Here is a 20285-nt window from a genome sequence, read left to right as displayed (position 1 = left end):
ATTAAAAGTTTCATAATTTACCAAATTACACTTCGTGACAACAGACATAGACATTCATAAAGACTCCTTCATGTTCTTAACAGGTGTTGTCATGTTTATGACAATGTCATGTCAGTCTTATGTACACTCTGTCACATGAAGTGTCACCAATCTTTCATACAAGTTTCTGTTAGTGAATGTGAGTACTTCTGACTCTACTAGATTAAAGCGCTTTGTACTCATTAGTCTTTACCCTCTTTGGTTGCTGAAATGTTTCTTTTTTCTTTTTTTTTTTTGCAGGGGGTTTCATATCTAAACGCAGGCAAATGTGTAAGACCGTCGAACTGATGGTAGATAAACCTCATTTGCATTTTTTTGCTTGTGGTTTTCAAGCTTTTTGCTGCCGGTGCAAACGAAACCTCGATCCGTCCCTCCAGAGACCGTGGGCTTGAGGGGTCGGGGACTTTGTCCGCCCACTCAGCTGCTGTTCTCCAGACGCAGCAGCCAGCAGCCACCCCTTCTTCCCCCTACATGAAGACATTCCGGATGTCATTGCAGCTCAGTCTCATCTTTCACTCTCCGTTTTTTTCACCCGCTTCCTCCTTAGGCGGCTCAGAGCGACTCTCAGTGATGTTCTGCCGAGGCTGAGCCCCGCTGTCACCGTCCCTCCTCCGAGCCTCGCGGTCCCGCTAGCCGGCGATGGTAGCTGATGGTCGGCTGGTTTCCAGAGATGTAGCCGGGGCAGCAACACCTCCACCACTTGGAAACAGTCCGACATTTTTCTGCGGAAAGTTTTTTCTCTCCTCGGATGGAAGGAGTTTTGAGACAAAGCGGCAAACACGGCGTGGTTTTCTCCTCTGTTCTGGTAAGTTACCTCCTACAGTTTCACCAAGCTGCATATTTAAACCTCAATAGTTACAGATTTGTTCACGAAGAACTGCTCATACTAAACCCTCTCATTGATTGATTTTTATTACAGACTCAGAGTCCAGATTACATACAAAGAGAAAACAAAGACAATAAAAGAATAAAAAGTACAAAAAAATAAACAATACAAACACATGACTTCTAGCCTTACAAAAGGCAATCATACCAGTGTCTCCAGAGTACAGATGAGTACTTTATTGCACTATATTTAACATTTGCCAACAGTAGTATAATTTTATTATTAGACTCATTTAAGCGACAAATAAATCTATACATAAGTTTTCTCAAGACAGCCATCAAAGTGCTGACTCGGGCAGATACAAACAGTTCACTGGCACTGGACCATCTGGGTTTATTTAATAAAAGTCTAAGTGCATCATTGTAAGCCACCTTCAATTTTTGAAGACTGGCTTTTTTAAAATTGCACCACAAATGTGCAGTATACAGTGATGTACAATATGATCTAAACAAGTTCAGCTTCACTTCATCCGAACAGAATCCAAATTTACGGACAAGAATATTTGCCTGAGCGTATAACATTCGAACCTGACGGTAAATGTCCTCATCATCAGACAGACAATCTGTCAACATATGACCAAGATATTTCACTTTAGTTGAGACTTTCAATAAAGACCCAGACAGTTTGAAATGTGGAAATAGTCTATTTTGTCCTCCTTAGTGCGACAGATCAAGATGGTGCTTTTGAAGGATTGAACTTAACATCATGTAACTCACCATATGCTGAACAGACATTAAGCAGCTCCTGAAGACCAGCTGAACTTGGGCTAAAAACCACTAGGTCATCAGCATACATTAAATGATTAATAATAGTATCACCAGCCATGCAGCCGGTTCTACACAGGTTTAGCTGCTTAGAAAGATCATTCATATAAAAGTTAAACAAAATAGGAGATAAAATGCTTCCTTGTCTGACTCCATTGCTGACATGAAAGGATGCAGACATACAGTTGTCCCATTTCACCTGCATCGTTTGATTAGCATACCAGTAGGACAGACATCTTACTATATACTTAGGTACACCAGCTTGGCACAATTTTAAAAATAGTTTTCTATGATTAACACGATCAAAAGCCTTGGTGGCGTCTAAAAAACACAGAAAAACTGTAGAATTTTTGCTGTTATAATTTTTCAGTAATTCTTTTAGTCCATATATACACATATCAGTGCCATGTTTGGGCTTGAACCCAAATTGATTTTCAGTAGACATTACTATCTTTGCAAATTTTGGCAGAAGAATAAGTTCAAAGACTTTAGACAGTGTATTAGCTAGGGCTATAGGTCTGTAATTATCAGAGCTGCCAATTTTACCAGCTTTGTTTTTAATCACAGGAAGTAAAAGAACATTCATCAAGGATTCAGGAATAAAACCATGCATAATAAAACCAGTGAAACACAAGGCAAGCAGAGGGACAACTCTTGAACTGGCAAATTTGAGATGTTCAGCTGAAATAAGATCCATTCCTATAGATTTATTTACAGACAGTTCTTTAATTGCTTGATAGACCTCGTGTGTTTTGATAGTTTCTACAGTGCTAACTTTGTCAACCTGGAAGGGTTCACTCTGTACACAGGTGAATAACTTGCTGTAGTGGTGTTGCCAAAAATCTACAATCATATTCACCCCAGAAACACCATCAACAGTGTAAGGAGAGAGGATTTATTGTTATTGATAGTTTTGACCTCTTTCCAAAAGGTTTTGTATCCTTTCCTAAAACTTTTTTGCCAAGGAATCAGCCCTCATGGTTTGCTCATTCTGTTTAATGAAGCGTAGTGCATATTTGTATTTTGAAGTGGACAGCTTTTTCTGCTCAAATATAGGGCCCTGTCTAGGTTTACCTGCTAGAGCCCAATATTTAGTAGCTTCGCGGGCTTCATGGTGGAATTTAGACACATATGTGTTCCAACCTGGTCTATTTTTAATCTTTACATTACTCTTATTATAAGGCAGACTGGCTCCCATAAGCGCTTCAATTATGTCAAAATATAAGCTAGTTATATTGATCCTATGTTCAATTTTAGAGCAGTTACAGTCTGTGCAAGTAACTGCCTCTCTTGGTAAGTTAATGGAAGATAACAGTTGATCAGTTTGGGCATAGTAAGAGGCTCTTTGTTTATTAGATAAAGAAGACCAGTCTATTTGCATCTGTTTTTGAACACTGTTCTTATTTACAGTTGCAGGTATATGATCAAATCTAATTGATACCTCGAAAGGGATGTGATCAACAGTGGACACATTATATAAGATATTAATATATATCAAAGCAGCATGAGCATCTGCTGTAGTAATACAATGGTCCAACCAAGATGTAGTATGCCAGGCTTCACTTATATAAGTGTAACTTGCAGCTGGCAAAAGTTCTTTGCTTGACAATATTAAATTAAAGTCTGTACAAAAATGAATCAGGTGTTTTGCAAACAGCGAGTTTTTATCTGAGATGTCTGCATTCATGTCACCCATAACATAGATACTTTTTGACTTCTCATTTTGCATAAAAGAGCTAATATAAGCAAGTTTACTAAGGTATTCTTCTTCGTTATGATGACATTCATATGGAGCATAGACATTTAAAATAATAAATTCTTTGTCATGCTGTTTCACGTGTACTGCAATACACCAGTCCACACCTAATCTCATGACATTTATCACTGAGTCCAGGCTTTTTTTCCATAATATAGCCACCCCTCCTGGTATCCTTCCTCTTTTAATTCCCAAACTGAGGTCAGTAGTAGATTCTCCAGCACCCAGGAAACTATCATTGATAGAGTTTAGACCTTTTAAATCCTGTTTGGCTAAAAAAGTTTCTTGCAAGCACAAGATGTCGCAATGTAGCAACAACTGGTCGACAACCAAACGGCGAGCTTTATCGTCTGCACTCTGCCCTAAGCGCAGGCCACGACAGTTGTAAGAGATGACTTTAATGTCCATTTTTTTTTTTTTTTTTTTTTTTTTTTTTCTTTTATGACTTTGTGCTCACCCCAGCAGTTGGCCCGCATTTTTACATGGAAGAAAGGGCAGCATTTGCGCCGATAATGGTTTTGCGCGGCTCGTAAAATCTTCTCACAATGGTTCCCTCAGGCCAAAGCTCTGGGTTGTACATGACAGCCACCTCACTACATTCGGCAGAAACCTTGAATGAGGCGTACCGGGTATTAGCAGTAGTGAGTCTCTGGCATGTCACATTTTGCCCAAGTTTGGCTTTAAGATAAGCACATAGTGTTTCCGCATCCAGGTCAGGTGAAAATTTAGAGGCAAAAACACTCACCAGTTTGGTTTTCACCATTTTGATGTTCCCTGCGGCTCCAGTACCAACAATGGTCTGTCCAGCTTTCCTGCGTCCCAGTGAAGGGCCAGAGCGAGTCGTCGTCGTCTTCACCGAGGGATCTTTGGGCTGTCGATGGTGCCGTTTCACGACCTGGCTCCACTTCGGAGATCCCGGAGATGGCGTAGATTCTCCGGTACACAACGCTGGAGTATCTTCCTTTGCAATTGATAGCGAATCCCCCTCCAGATCTTGAAGACGGCGTTCCATATCCAGGGCGGTGTTCAGATCCATGTGCGCCCTACCCATTTTCTTCAACGGTACCGATCGGATTCCGCATCCTTGATCGGTATGTTCTAGAGCAGACACCCGGCTTCGCAGATCCGTCATAACATCGTGAAGACCTTCACTTACTTCAGCCTGAGTTTGAAGTGTTTGCTTCATGGCAGATACTGAAACGTGGAGCTGTTCCATTTTGCGTAGCAAGCCGCAGACATCCATGTTGGAAAAAGTCACAGGAGGCAACTCGTCCAAGTAATGGGACACAAATCTGGGAATTTTATCCCCGCATTCGTTAAGCACTTTGAGGCATGCCTTCACATTGTTGATATCCTTTTGTGCTCCTTTATACGAGACGTTACGCTGAGAAGAGGTACAGAGCTCATACAGCGTCTTCTTTGATGTTTCTATCCAGTCTGAGTCAAAGGTGTTGACAGCTAACAAAACAATCTCATCCTGGCTTAGAGTCTTTAGTTTAATAGAAAGAAAGTGTAAAAATTCGTCCTCTACGATAATTTTATCCTCAATAGTTTTATATATGCATGGATTTAAGCGAGCTCTAGAAACCGCCGGAGATTTGGAAGAGCGCGCTCCAGTCACATCAGCCATGTCAGCTGCAACCAACCATAAAAGCAGCATTCTTTTATTTTAATTTATGGAAAGCGTATTGTTTACAGTAATGTTTAGAAGTGACACGTAACTATATCTGTTTTTCCTTATGCACTTTTTAATACGTAAGAAATATGAAAAAACGAGAATAGCGTATCCACCACACTTTTTAGAAACAGCATAACTGTATAAAACCGCTATATTTAATTCACTGTTTCTTGAAGCAACTTTTATTCCCGTAAAAAAAAAGAAAGAAAAGAAACTCCCTTAAACTGAGTAGGCTACATTTATTTGGGGAACTAAGTAAGACTTAAATATTTGTTTGTAAGAAAATGCTTTGCTTTTGTTATTGCTACCTGTACAATTAACAAATGTAACCAAACTATTTTCTTGCATTATTTTCACAATGAGTAAAATCTGACCTATACACGACAAGAAGCATCCCTCTTCAAAATTGGCAAAACGGGAGAACAGCCTGGTGTGTTGATTTTCCTTAGCTGGAAAGTTTGTAGAAACTGGAACTGTGACAAGCAAGCCTGAATGAATGGGGTTCAGTTATTTTGTCCCAATGATTTTGTAATTAGTCGAGATTATTCGATCAATATTTCTGTCTCTCAACAATTAAAATGAGAGAATTTAGATTAGACAAACTTTGTTAAAGGCATTAAATCATTTTGTGTGTCTTTGTTTGTTTCTTTGAAATGCGAGTCAGTATATTTTGTGGAATTGTGATGAATAAATGAGTTAAACCTCTTTCTTTGTTTGTTTGTTTGTTTCTTGCTTTCTTTTTACTTTCTTTCTCACAACCTGTCATATCTGTGTGCCAGACATTATGTAAACATGGTGCTTCACTTCCTCCACATGTGCTGCAGTCATGTTGTTGTGCCTGTACTAAATAAATAACCACAAATAAATGTAGGAATTTCTTCCCTTTATGATTAAAATTTTTCCATTAACATAATAAATAGGAAAAGTTTTTGGTTTGTGATTCACGTCATCTTGATTTTGAAAGTTTCAGAATGTGAACATCACCTTTAAAAACACCATAACAGTTTCCACAGGGAGTGTTCACACTTTGGTTTTCTGTCGTTGCTTAAAGCAGAACTTCCTCCTGAGTCACTTTTCTATTCTCACTGGCTGTTTAATATCAGACTGGGTGGACATTTATCATTTACTCATTTAAAATGTCTGATCATGATAAGAATTTTGTCTTGATAAATTTCTATTAATAATGTTAAATAGGGAACAAAATTGATAGTATAATTGTACGATTTTCTGTCTGTTGCACGTGAACAACAAACAGTAAATTTGAAAACATGATTAAATACAGTTTCTATGTACAATTCAAATCACAATCCTGTAAGAAGGTAGAGTCCTGTTTCAAATGGGAATGTTTTTAGGAACAGTATTTATGTTGTTGATAGTATGAATGCAGTGATAAATAGTTTTTTAATCTTAAGTTTTATTGTTATCACAATAGTATCCCAAAATATTGCGAAATAATTCTAAGTCCGTATCGCCCATCCATCCCTATGTGAAACAATCGGATGTCTGACAAAAGACACAGGTTCATCCACTGATTGAACAGATTTAATCATATGTATTTTTATTTTTAGTGGCTCTTAGCTTGTAATAAAATGAAAAAGTGCCGCGTTAACCAGGAATGTCCATATCGTCACCTTTAGGGCTGCACTGATTGCAGCTTTCTGGACGATTGCTGATTACCGATCTTTAACAGCTTGACCTGCCGATCCTGTTTTGGGTCAGTACCATTCTTTTTGTCTGAAATGTTGCTAAATGCAGCAATAAAGTCGGTGAGTTGGCTTTTAACTGCAAACGTGCAGACCTGACCCTGGTGGGTCGGTCTATCCATCACACCTCTCACTGCAGAGCGGAAGAGGACAGTGTTTGGTTCTTAGGCCTTTGTTGAGGTAGATAAGATCTGTGGATAAGATCAGCTTCACATTTAAATATCAGCCGATTACTGATCTCCCAAAATTAAGGAAATCGGGGTTAATTTGTTGGTGCTGTTTGTTTATTTATTTATTGGAAATTGGTGCACCCCTAGTAACCTTCCTAAAATGATGGCTTTAGTAATTTTTTACCAAAAGTATTCAAATTCAAACATACTTTATTAATCCCAAAGGAAAATAAAATGTTGTAACTCATTAATTTAGATTTTTCAAAGAGTTATTGAAGATCGTATCACTACCTCTTTATTACTAAAATATGTCTTAGACAAAAAAAAAAAAATCACCTTTGTAAAAAAAACGACTTTAGCCATTATTTTAGGAAGGTGACGATATGACCTTTTTTTTCTTCCTTTTTTCATTTTTATTTGGATAGTGCACTTCAGCAACAAGTCAGTCCAAAGTGTTGATACAAAAATCAACAAATGAAACATTACATTTTTTCCAAGTCAAAATGTTAATTAACGTTACATTTATAATGTTTCAAAAGCAACTCTCAATAGCTGGGTTTTTAGTCTAGATGTAAAGGAACTCAATGTTTCAGCTGTTTTGTGGTTTTCTGGAAGCTTGTTCCAGATTTGTGGTGCATATAAGCTGAATGCTGCTTCTCCATGTTCGGTTCTGGTTCTGATACAGAGCAGACCAGAACCAGAAGGTTGTCTGGAAGGTGGATACAGTTTGCTTCATGTCCCTCGTACCTTTTCTCCCCTCAGTGATGACGTTGGAAGCTCACCTCTGACAGCCACGATGTCTTGGGGCGAGTTCATCGAGCTCCGGGACCTGAACTCCAGCAGGGAGCAGATAGAACTGGCAGGCCCGCGTTCGCCTTGCTCACCCCCACGCCTGGAGCGAACGAACGCCTTGAGGATCAGCCCGGGGAAGGTGCCGGACCTGCTGAGCCGGGTGGGCATCATCCGGGTCCTGAGCAGCTCCCAGGATCCCCAGTTTGTGGAGGAGAAAGGAGAGGGACACAACTTTCAGCCCTGCAGCCACGCTCAGCCGACATGGTGCGACCTGTGCGGCGACTTCATCTGGGGCCTTTACAAGCAGAGCCTGCGGTGTGTCAGTGAGTCCGTTTAAAGTTTTGATGCATCTGCATGGTCGGGAAGAGCAGTGAGAGATTTTCAGACAGTTTGTGTAAAATATCTTTTTCTGTTAATTTTTTTAGGTCTGCTAAAAACACTGTAGGGCTGGACGATATGTCTGAAAAACCTATCACCGCATTTCATATCGGTGGATACCGATAATTATTGACTAGTTTTTTGGCTTTAAAAATCTGGAATACTTCCAAACTGGTGGTTTGGCTTTTCCTGTTTTATCCACAGTTTTGACTCCGCACTGATTTTTTTATTTTTATGCAGTTATGAAACTTAATAGTAAACCTTAAAATGCTGCTGCACAACTTACTCATTAGGCTACTGCTAGGTAACCAAAGAGTGAGTGAGTGAGTTGCTAGGTAACTAAAGAATGAATGAGTTAGTTAATGCCACCCACTTTGCTTAGCTCACAGTGAGAGGTTGAGAGGCCAAAGCCTTTTCTCTGCCTACATCTCCCAGAAAGCTGTTCTGGATCAGAGTTCAGGGAAGTTATTAAAAACTCTTTCCAACGTATCACATGTTTATCACAATGTACAGTAAAGACCAAAAGTTTGGACACACCTTCTAATTGAATTTTACCCAAGTAAAATTGAATTCTATTAGAAGGTGTGTCCAAACTTTTGGTCTGTACTGTATACTGTCACTGATTCATTGTCCAGCCCTAGGGACACAAAATAAAAACTCAGAACAAGAATAAAAACCTCACTATGTACTATGAGTACAATGAGGCAACTTAAACAGAGAAAAATGCCATTAACTCTGCAGATTTAGCTTTAAAAAGCCCCACTTTCAACACGTCTTTATCTTTGTTGCTTTATGCCATGTCAACAAGATGGCATGCTTTTACATCTGTACAAAACACACTGTGTGACGGGAATACTAACAACACATTCCTCTAAACCAGGGGTGCTCTAGTCCAGTCCTCGAGAGGCACCATCCTGCAACTTTCAGATGTTTCCTTACTCCAACAAACTGGGATCAAATGGATGAATTCCCTCACCAGTCCATTCATTTGATTCAGGGATGCCTCTGAAGGTTGCAGGATGGTGGCTCTCGAGGACTCGACTTGACCCCCCAGCCCTAAACACACCACCCCTCCTATGAAACATGGTGGTGGCAGGATTATGCTGTGTTGCAAGGTCAGGGAGGGTGGTCAGAGTTGATAGGCAGACAGATTTAGTTTTAAGCTGTGATGCACGTATGACTACCTCGTGTGTGTTCAGTAGGGCTGATTGCATTAATCGTAATGAATCAATTATTGAAATAATTATCAACTAATTTACTAATCATATTTAGTAATTATTTACTTGAGTATACCAACTCAAAAAAAGCCAGTTGCTGGAAGGAAAACATATTCTGAGTAGTAATTAACTAAGCCACAAAAATTTAAGGAAAAGAAAACTTTCTTTGTCTGTAAATATGTTCTACGCAGAAGTGGCACAGCTTTTACTTCACCAGGGTCAAATTATGTAAATAAAAAAATCCTATTAAGTACCTTTTGCTATCCAAATATTAATCTGTTAATCAGAATTTTTTCTAAATTTTTAATACTATTAATTGATTAATCACCACAATGTCAATTATAAAAATAATTTCTAGTGTTTAGAAACAACAAAGAGAGCGATGAAACAGGCAAACACTAACCTATGTGCTTGTTTTGGTTTTAATAGTAGTGTGAAAGTAGGCTGTTTCTAGCACACTAGGTGGTTTGGTGCTCTGGTCATAATCAAAGCTGCAAACCTATTTCCTTTATCGCTCACTGAGCTCCGCAGAACTTTCCTTCAGGGGTCTGAAAGCACCTGAACAGAAAAAAGCAGCTGTGCTTAATCTAGAGTGCCCAACCATAAACTTTTCTCTTTCGTCTCAATATAACCTCCCTTTAGTCATTTCCAACAACTACAGTAAGACTTCTGAGATAAGCGATTCCTATTTGTCCATTTATGAGTAATCGGGTAACAGTAGCACTACTTCAACATATTTTTACTCAAGTAAAAGTAAAAAGTAGCCATCCGAGAAAGCGTTAACTAGATTTTATGACGTGATTATTTAAACCAGGAGTGTCCAAAGTGTGGCTAAGAGGACAAACTGTACTTTTTTCCGTCAAAAAGTTAATTTCTCCTGACATTCAAGTTCTTTTACGTCTGTCTCTTGACAGTTGGTGGTTACCGTAGCAACTAGTAACTGACAACTCGTCCTCGTTTTTATTTTTCTGTTGCCAGTTTGTACCTGTTGTTCAGAAGCTGCTAGACTGAAGTTAACCACCAGCTTTATTTTCTCTCTTGCAATAGTTAGAGGTGAGCAAAGTACCCAAAAGATTTTACTTAGCACTACTTCAACATATTTTTACTCAAGTAAAAGTAAAAAGTAGCCATCCAAGAAATTACTCAAGCAATGGTAAAAAAGTATTTGATAAGAAGTCTACTCAGGTTTCTTTTTAAATTCTTAATCAATTAATATTTAAAAATTACATAATCAAATGGACCAAAATATAAAGTTAAGTAGACATTTTGGCATTTTAAGGACGAAAATGACAATACATCATAAAAGTTAAAAAAATGAATAAAAATAGCAAAATCAGGCCAATGAAACTAACAAAAACTGCAGGTGTGTGTCATTGTCTACTGAATTTTTGGTTAAAACATGTTTGTTCTTCATGCAGTGAAATTGCTCACAGTGGGTAGAAAATCCAGAAATTTTATTTAAATAAGAGTATCGATACTTTACAATAAAATTACTCAAGTACAGTGTAGTAAAATTACTCCTAAAACAATATTTTTCAAAAGAGTTACTCAAGTAAATGTAAAACTCTGTTTATAAGTAGAGTAAATGCTTCACATGCAACAACATTTATGGGTCACCAAATTACAAAAATTATTTTGTATTTGTAAATAAATGTTGTTTTTTTTTAATTATTATTGTTTTTGTATTCTTAGGCGTGTGTGTGTCCTGAACTTATTAAACTTTCTGAATGTGCAGATTGCAGATTCACGTGCCACTACCGCTGCCGTGCGCTGATTCGGCTGGACTGCAGCTGGGAGCGAGGCTCTACGGCGGACCTCACCGCTGTCGTGGAGCACACGATCGAGACAGACACGAATGTGGTGAGCCGCCCTCGTGTTTCACTGCAGTGACTTTCCTAGCTTTGTTAGTGGAAGTGAGCACTGCCCACAGGCAGAACTCTAGTAGGCACTGTTTCTTCTTATTTATGGACATCATATCAGGACTTCTCTAGAAGTCTCTCAAAGAGCAGGACTGGATTGCTTTAAATAGACCTGCTTTACAATCAAAAACAGGAACCATTTCTTTAGTGCATTAAAAAATATCTTTCATTTTATTTAACTAAAGGTCAGTAAGTTTACTTATATCAACAAACTGTTTTGCTTGAAAGCTGTTTCTCAATCTGGTTTGCAATAAACAGGAGCAGCTCTGAAAAGAGAAGTCAGATGATTCAAGTGGGAAGTTTCTTACCAAAGAATTACCTTGTGCAAAAATCTGGGTCACTGGTTTTAAACGAGAACGCAAATCTGTACTTCTGTTTATATATTGCTTCTATTCAGTTTCGTCAATCACTCACATATCCGCATGCTAACACATTTTTAATTATTCCTGCCGCTATTGCCGCTTAACATCGACTATTCAGGAAAGCAAAATGTGGAAACACCTCTTCAGTGAGCTGAGCAGCAGTGCTCAGAAACAGGTGGGGGAGGGAGAGCACTGCTCTACTTTATATTTAATGCTGCTGGGAAAAACCTAAGTTTTCTCTGGCTTCTCATTAAAAGGACTAACCCCAAAGGACAAAACGAGGTGGAGGACAAGATTGATCTTTTCTCAGATTATCTGTCTCATGTTATGCCGTCACAGCATAGTGACAGTTTCAACAAATATGTAAAAACATATTTTTATAAAAGTTAAATACAGCAGCTTTAAGGGTGTTGTGGTTGAAAGTAAACTGAGTTTTAGTTTAAAGGAATGGTACTTTCAGATGACCTTTTCTGTTATTCTATTAATTTCATGAGGATGTGAGATTTTAAGTAGGTACAGGAAATTAACTTCTTGTGAGAGTCCATCAGGTCATATTACAATTTAAACAGTTTGCAGCACATGTTTAATATAGACTGTTTGACATTATAAACATTGAGGCAAAAGATCAGAGATCAGAAAAACCTTTTGGAGTTTGCTTTCTGCTCAGTCGTGTATTTAATGTTAGAATTTACTGGTTACCAATGATAGTATTTAGTGATAACCTTATATAAAATGTTATACATCATGAACAAAGTTGTGCTCGTTTGAAATAAAAATCTAAATTAGGTTTTTCTGATTTCCTGAGCAGGAACTGCAACTTGAACAGACTTACAGCTGAAACTTAAACGGGAACTTTGTTGTTCTTACTTCCCTCTTCAAACAGTCCTAACTTGGTATTTGTTTTTTTGACGACATTTCTCCATTAATAGATGCAAAGCTCTAAATTTGCAGCTTCAGTTCTAGCAACAAGTGCTTTTTAAAACTCAAACATTCGTTGACTCCCACTGTTTCTTTTCAAACGGATTTGTTTTTTCATTCTTTTTAAATCTGCATTGAGATAAGATAGATAAGATAAATCTTTATTGTCATTGACACAAGAACAACGAAATTTAAAAAGTGCCATCAGTTTGAAGCCAATAACAAAGCGACAACAGGGTGGGTGTGAATTAATGGTGGAGTGCATTTTTTAAATTTTGGTCTAGAAAGCTCACATGCTAGCCAGGCTGTCGCCACGGTAACCCCCATCATCACATGACATTCAGGAGGCGGGAAAAGAAGAGGAGGAGGAGGAGGAGGAGGAGGAACCCCTTCACATGGAGGAAAACCCTTCCTCCATGTGAAATGTTCAACCTCTGGCTTTAGATCAAACTCACGTTAGTACAGAGGGAAGATGATGGTAAATTAAACAAAATCTGAAGTAGTTGGCTAATTTAAAAAATAGCCAACTACTTCTATAGTTTTAGAACATAGGAGGAGAGTTAGTATTTGTAATATATTATGAACGTTTCAGTTATTTGGATGTGATTTTGTCTATAAGATTTGGCTAAAATAAGTTATTTAAGAATAAAAGGCTAACTTTTAGTCAAGCGTTTTTGCTTTTAACTGCATATATGAAATAGATTTATAATCAAAGAGTTTATTTATTTAATTTCTTCTTAAAATGATTGCACAAATTATGATATTTGGGGTGTTTCTTTTTTGTGAGAATCATGTTTTATAGCTGATTTAAAAAAAAAAAACTAAATTTTTGTTAGCTAATAGTTAATTTGAATACTGCCTAATTAAGTAAGTAAAGGAAGTAAAGTCTTTGTCGTCCTTGTACATTTCCGTAAAGCTTACACAAGCACAACGAAATTGGAGCACAGTTCTGTCCTCAAATGTATTAACACAAGAAATACAACAGCTGTAGCAAAACTCATGAGTGGGTTTTCCTTCACAATCTTTTTGAAGCTTGATTTATCTCTGTTGTTTGTATGCAGTTTTTCCTTCCACTAAGCCTTCCCTTAGAATATCCTCAGACAGCACACCTTCTCTAGCAATCCTTATGGAGGGTGTTATTCACTGACATCTGGACTTCCTTTAGGCTGTAACATAATATTTCTACTATATATTTTAAATTGGCCTTATGCAAAATAATCTTTTCCTGAGTATTTCTACATTTGGTTTTCAAAAGCTGTGCCTATTGTTACTGAAAAGCATTGTTACAGTAAAATATGTCACCCTTACTTTTTGATCTTAATTACTTTAAACAAATGAGATTTAGATTATAAGAAGGGACAGAGCTTCTTGAGGAGATTTAGGTCCTTTAAGGTTTGCATCAAAATGTTGCATATATTCTATAACAGGGCTCTCAAACTCCAGTCCTCGAGGGCCGCAGTCCTGCAACTTTTAGATGTGCCTCTGCTGCAGCACACCTGAATAGAATAATTAAGGCTCTGGAGAACTGATCTACACAAGGTGGAGGTAATTAAACCATTTCATCCCAGTGTTTTGTACCTGTGGCACATCTAAAAACTGCAGGACTGCGGCCCTCGAGGCCTGGAGTTTGAGACCCCTGTTCTATAAGTTTGAAGTGGAGAGTGCACTGCACCATGAGAACCAGGGACTTAAAAAGGATTAACGATCTAATAAAGCAGGCTGGTTGTGTTCTGGAGATTGCTCTAGAATCTAACGAGATTATTGTGCAATGTTATGGACAACCCTGAGCATCCCCTATTTAAGACTATTATACAACCGTGTTTTTCAGTCAGAGGCTTCATTAGAACCACTGAAATGCAGTCCGCTACAGCAGTGTTTCCCAATTCCAGTCCTCAGGCCCCCCTGCTCTGCATGTTTTAGGTGTGCCTCTATACCAGAACAGCTGATTCAAATGATTGCATGATATCTTCTGCAGCCACCAAGTATTGCAGGAGCCTGTTAATCACCCAAAGATTCAATCCAGGTGTGTGGCAGAAGGGAAACACCTAAAACATGCAGGCAGGGGGGCCCCGTGGACTGGAATTGGGAAACATTGCGCTACAGGAAGCCATTCCCGTCCACAACCATCAGCATCTCTACAGCAACTCTTTAAAGGAAATTGTGTAATATGAGTTACCATATACCATCTGATCATAAAGTATTCATTTTTGTGATTACTACTTTAATCATACAGTATTAATTGTTATGATCAGAAATAAAGTATTTCTGATTATAAAATACTTTATTTAATTTACAATCTAACTCTGTTAAGACCAGAGTTGGGTTGTAATTATTTACTTAACCTTATGGGAAAAAAAAACTGTACTTTGTTTTTTTTCCTTGAGTCATTTTTATTACTCTTACTTGAAACATAACATAACCACCTGGGTACTCTACCCAGGTGGTTAACTTCACTGATTGAAGAACAAGCTTGTTTTTAACAAAATAAAAATCACCAGTTAATCTGCAGTTTTTGTTGAAGTTTCAAAAAATTATTTGGAAAAGTGTTTCTTTTGTGTGATTTTATTTAGTAATTGTGGTATTTATATAAATAATTTTCTTTCTGATCTTTAAAATACCAAAATTTCTACATATATTTATATTTTGGTCAGTCTGATTATGTAATTTTTAAGTATTAAATGATCGATGTGATCATTTAGTCAGTACTTAACGTCTTTTTACCAGATACGTTTTTAGTCTTACTTGTGTAACTTCTTGGAAGGCTACTTTTCACTCTTTCTTGAATAAAAATGTGCAGAAGTAAGCTACTCAACCCACCTCTGGTTAAAACCAAACCAGTTTTATTATTTGCGGGTGGGGGACGCATGGTAGGCTCTCCGGCATTTCCGTCCAATCGGGACCCTCTCCGGCGTTTTGTGTATTTCTAAACTGGAAACCAACGGCCAGGGTGGGGCCTCGGAGGGAGGACGGAAGCGCGGCAGGCGGGGCCGAGAGCTCCATACATCCTGTTTCACACACACTGGAAACGTGGCCGGTAGTTGAGAGCTACAGGGAGGAAGAGGGAGGAGAAAAACTCGGTGAGACTGCGCGGTTGTTGAGCTTTTATAGAGACATTTTATCGTGCGCGAGACAACCGTTGGAAGTCTTAACAGTGACCGTTATTTAGCATCGGCTAACAACCTCTGTCTCCAATTTTGTGTCGGTAAATCACTCTGAAGTGACTCAGAAGGACGTTTAACGTGTAGTTTTGAGAAGTGAGTTGATTATTATTGTTATTATCGATAAGAACCATGGCAAGCGAGGCGAACAGCTCGGACAAGACTCCCTCCTTCGAGATGACCTGGGGCAGCTCCACCAGTAGCGGCTACTGCAGCGAGGAGGACTCGGACTCGGAGTTTGAGCAGTACTTCACGGCCCGGACCTCTTTCTTTCCCAAACCCCGAAAACCCACCGTTACTAATGACGTGAAGAAGGTGAGAAGGAGAGAAAATTAAAACAGAACAATGCTTCATAAAAGTTTTTGGGAAGGAGAAGTGAGAGCAGACCGGGTTGGGTGGTTAACTCTCGCGTTGTTTCATTTATATGTCTTCTGTTTTCATCAAATACAGGGGAATTCATAATTTAAAAAGTTGTTGACATCTTGAGAATTTGCACAGCCTGTTCTGTTTCTACCTTTAATTATCATATGTTGGCTCCAGGGAACCCCAGCAGGCCTGATTCTTGCCAAGCAAGTTTCCTGGTTCTGGGTGGAGTTCTGCTTCCTCTATTTTCTAGTTTCAGCACTCAGAAACTTTATTGTTTTATCTAATTTTTTAATGATAATACAAAAAAACGTTTGTAGAGCACAAAACAATGAAACTCCAGTAGGGTTTGCTTTCTTTTTCGTTATTACAATTCCAGGCCCACTGGTGCATTATTCTTGAAATCAGCCCACATGTTATGTTCTTGTGACGCAAATTTGCTTCTCAAGTTTCCAGCCCAACACCCACCATTCATTGTCATCTGGACTCTCTTGTTTTTGGAAAATTTCACAATTCTAAGTGACTCATGAAACCTGATGGTTTTGATCCGTATCTCTATCTTTTAGTCACACGCCCGCTCTGGGTGTCCGATTCTGTCTTGATGAGAAACAAATGAAGTTTACAGTAAACGTACAACATCGTCTTGTCTTGCGGAGGCCCTTGTTTATGTTGTTGGCACTCCTTATGAAGGCATGTTTAGGCACAGCATGTTGCATTTTCCTTATCAAAGGTACATTGCAAAATGCTAATTTCCGCTGACTCACTGATTTATTGACTCATTAGGAACAACATCTTAACTCTCCCGGTAGGAGCATTACTATTGATCTTGATTGATATTGATTTATGTGCTGCAATTTTTTTTAAAATAAATTAATTAAGTGGTTTACTTTTGAGCTGAAATGACAATTTAGGGCTGGATTTCCAATTTTCAATTTATTGTAAAGTCAAACCCTGAAACATCTGTGGGTTTTTAGTTCTACAAGTTACCAGCATTTGCTACCTGCATGCACTTCCAATCAAATTAAAGCTATGCGTAAAGAGGCGTAATCTTGTACTTTTCTGCAGAACATTTCTTCCTCTTTTTTTAATGTTCCATTTCAAAAATCAACTGAATCTGCAGGGCAACAGAAATGGAAATCCGTCAGGAAAAGCCATTTTTGGTGCCTTTCTAAGTACAGATACTTGGATTTAACTCCTCTGAAGTCTTGGTTGTAACGACCACTCAGTTAATGTTGCATAGTGTGACTATCAGGAATTTGTGCCTCAACACCAGGCCAAATTAGGCTGCTGGCCGTCTACTTGCCAAAGGCCAAATGTGCGTGACTGCAACATGACTGTAGGTGTGTGGTTTGTCGGGCAGCTGACCTAATAGGATCTGGCTTGAAACAAGGGCTAGCTTTGTCTCTCACTTGATGGAGTCTGAAGTTGAGGGGGGGCTATTTTTACATGAATACTATGCTGAAGAATGCAGTGCTGTTGGTCGCAGTCATTGCACAGCTGCAAGTTATTCCCCCTCCCTTCTTCCTCATCCTCCCTGCCAGCCTTCCTTCCTCCTCCATTCACCCTTCCTACGCAGAGGGATCAGAGGAGTTAAGTAGGACTAGTGAGGGCTGACATCATCGTGTTTCCCTTTGCTGCGTTGTCAGGAAGTTGAGTCTGATGCAACTTGTGTGAACCCATAGTGGGAAATTCATAACATGTTATGAAAACAACAATGATGGAGTTGCTTTAGGTTTAGTAAGTTCCCCTGTCTGTAAATTCCTATGTGAAACAAATTTACTATCTTTTGTGCATGGATTAGAAGGATTGTGTTCTTGTGTCATATTTTATACTATTTGAAAAGAAAAACTGTCTCTTAAGAGCATCTAAATCTCTTATGATTGTATTTCTGACTGCAGTAATTTTTATTCTCACTTTGACATTTTTTATGTGAACATGTGAGTAATTTTAAATACAACATAAATAAAACCAATAAAATATGCTCAACAATAAAAAATGTCATTTTTAGGTGTCTAAATCTTAGACATCTGATTTATTTGTTTGGCTTTCATCATGTATACATTTTTACTTAAAGATATTGTGCTGTTTCAGAGCAACAGCGCCACCTGGTGCTTCATCGTTGTAACTGCTCTCCTTTCTAGGATGAACAAATCCAATGTGAGAAACAGGAGCTAACAACTGCTGAAATTCTGCAGAAAGTGAAGGAATACAACTCCCAGATCAATAGCAATCTGTTCATGAACATGGTGAGTAGTTATCTAAAACAAATTTTTAGCAGAGAGGCTTATTTTGGGCGTGTGATGTCTTTTTATGTTTATATTTATATATTTTTTTATATTTTTTTAACAGAACAAGGACGGGTCCTACACTGGTTTTGTGAAGGTTCAATTCAAGCTAGCGCGCCCCGTGTCGGTCCCGGCGCCAAAGAAAGGAGGTGCTGATGCTGGAGGGAAGCGAGCCAGCGGAGTGAAGCGTCGCACCTCCTTCTACCTGCCAAAGGACGCCTCCAAGCATTTGCATATAAGCTCCCGTACTTCTGCTCGCGAGGTCATCGAGGCTCTGCTGAAAAAGTTTACTGTGGTGGACAATCCCGGCAAGTTTGCACTGTTTGAGCGCAGCGAGCGCCATGACCAAGGTAGTGTTTCTTTTTTTTAAAAAAGAAAAGAAAAATCTGATCCTATTTTGCTTTTTCAGAAAATAATCATTTCCATTTTGCCTCCTTCAGTTTATGTTCGCAAGCTCTCTGACGACGAGCGTCCTCTCCGTTTACGCCTGAACGCTGGACCCAACGAGAAGCTCCTCAGTTTTGTTCTCAAAGAAAATGAAACTGGTGAAGTGAATGTAAGCAAAGCATCCACTTAAAAGAACCAAATCAAAGCTTCTAATGAATCTCACAGGCATTTACATGTTCTCCCCCCCCCTCTTTTGCAGTGGCATGCTTTCTCCATGCCAGAGCTGAAGAACTTCCTGCTCATCCTGCAGCGTGAGGAAGAGGAGCACGTCAAGCAGATCGTACAGCGATACACTTTGGCTCGCACCAAGATGCTGGAGGCACTATCCGGCTCGACCCCGGGCTGAAACCGCTCTGCGCACGGAGCTTGGTGTGTGGCAGCGTGGTTGGTCAGCTGTGACCGGACGCTGCTGCATTCAAAGACTCCGGAGAAAACAGCAGAAGTAAAAAAAAAACACCTCTTGGTTGAACGAGAGGGTGAGATAGGGCGCAAGACTATGAGAGAGTAAGAGCTAGCACGTATGTTGGTGTGAAATGATGCGAGAGATGAGAAGTGCCTTACACCTGGAGAGTCTGATGTGCCTGAGAGAATGAGTTGAGCGGACTGAGACTGGCAGACGGGACAGTGACGTTATGCAACGGGTGCCGACTGATTATTCTAGACCTCAGCTGACAGACTTCATCTTAAAAAGCAATGCAGATTTTTTTATTATTTTTTTTAATCCTGTGAAATCTTAACAGTTTTATTTTACTGTTACGGAGCCATTTCTAAAAACAACTAAATTGACATGTTCTTAAAGGGTAAAATTCCTTTTTTCCCCCTTTGTTAATTTTTTATTACAAATGCCCCAAAAATCTTAGATTCAGTCAACATTTCTGGATTGTAATTCTTCATTTAAAAAAAAGTTCCCTTGTCTGTAGCTGAAAGGTATTTGAATTTTCGTTGCATCCAAGTCTGAAGAGCTGCCATGTCCACTCCACACCCCTGATGGGTGCAACTCTACTTAGCGGTCACTTTGTGAGTATGACTGACGAATGGACATTTGTATGAGATTATGAATGTCAGAGAGCTGTGTCACAAGTCACTCTATGTGACTGGATTTGTGAATGACTGTTGCCATACTTGTGTTTAACTGGACACTGCTTATCATTCCTTTTATTTGTGTTTTTCTCTGTTAATCACTAAAATGTTTGTCTTCTGTTTTCCTCCACTTTTCCTGCACTTTTTCTGTTTTAAATATAGCAGTCTTATGGATGTCTGGCAGATGTGCACAGCATTTAATAAAAATAACAAATTAAGCGGTGGTTTTCTTTGAGACAAGAATGGATAAGGCAACTCCTCATCAGGGAAAGGCTGATCAACAAACTAAGTAGGAATTACTTTGTTTTTTCTCAAGCAAATATACAGACAGTAACAACAGAAGGGTAATAAAGTGTAGAAAGTTTCTATA

General features: G+C 38.8%; 1 protein-coding gene across 4 annotated transcripts; it reads left to right on the top strand.

The window, feature by feature from the left end:
* The first annotated feature begins 546 nt into the window (after positions 1-546).
* LOC122833399 (ras association domain-containing protein 1-like) lies at positions 547-20133 on the top strand. 4 transcript variants are annotated; one of them, XM_044120877.1, is made up of 7 exons: positions 547-844; positions 7759-8111; positions 11119-11243; positions 18245-18349; positions 18453-18738; positions 18829-18944; positions 19035-20133. In XM_044120877.1, the coding sequence occupies exons 2-7, from the start codon at positions 7793-7795 to the stop codon at positions 19179-19181; spliced, it is 1098 nt and encodes a 365-aa protein (XP_043976812.1). In that variant the 5' UTR covers positions 547-844; positions 7759-7792; the 3' UTR covers positions 19182-20133. The 4 variants fall into 4 exon arrangements, with proteins under 4 accessions (XP_043976812.1, XP_043976815.1, XP_043976814.1 ...); XM_044120880.1 differs by lacking the exons at positions 547-844; positions 7759-8111 and adding an exon at positions 10331-10436; XM_044120879.1 differs by lacking the exons at positions 547-844; positions 7759-8111; positions 11119-11243 and adding exons at positions 15439-15659; positions 15869-16055.
* Positions 20134-20285: the final 152 nt, after the last annotated feature.

Source organism: Gambusia affinis, linkage group LG07 (assembly GCF_019740435.1).
Source record: "Gambusia affinis linkage group LG07, SWU_Gaff_1.0, whole genome shotgun sequence".
Lineage (NCBI taxonomy): Eukaryota > Metazoa > Chordata > Actinopteri > Cyprinodontiformes > Poeciliidae > Gambusia > Gambusia affinis.
Note: the sequence above shows the minus strand (reverse complement) of the source record. Positions and strands in the feature narration are given on the sequence as shown.

Excerpts from the sequence above, each read along its gene's own strand:
- LOC122833399 (XM_044120877.1), top strand. The coding sequence starts at position 7,793 with ATGTCTTGGGGCGAGTTCATCGAGCTCCGGGACCTGAACTCCAGCAGG. Across the intron at positions 18,739-18,828 it reads CAGCGAGCGCCATGACCAAG|TTTATGTTCGCAAGCTCTCT; the intron begins GTAGTGTTTCTT and ends TGCCTCCTTCAG. Across the intron at positions 18,945-19,034 it reads ATGAAACTGGTGAAGTGAAT|TGGCATGCTTTCTCCATGCC; the intron begins GTAAGCAAAGCA and ends CCTCTTTTGCAG.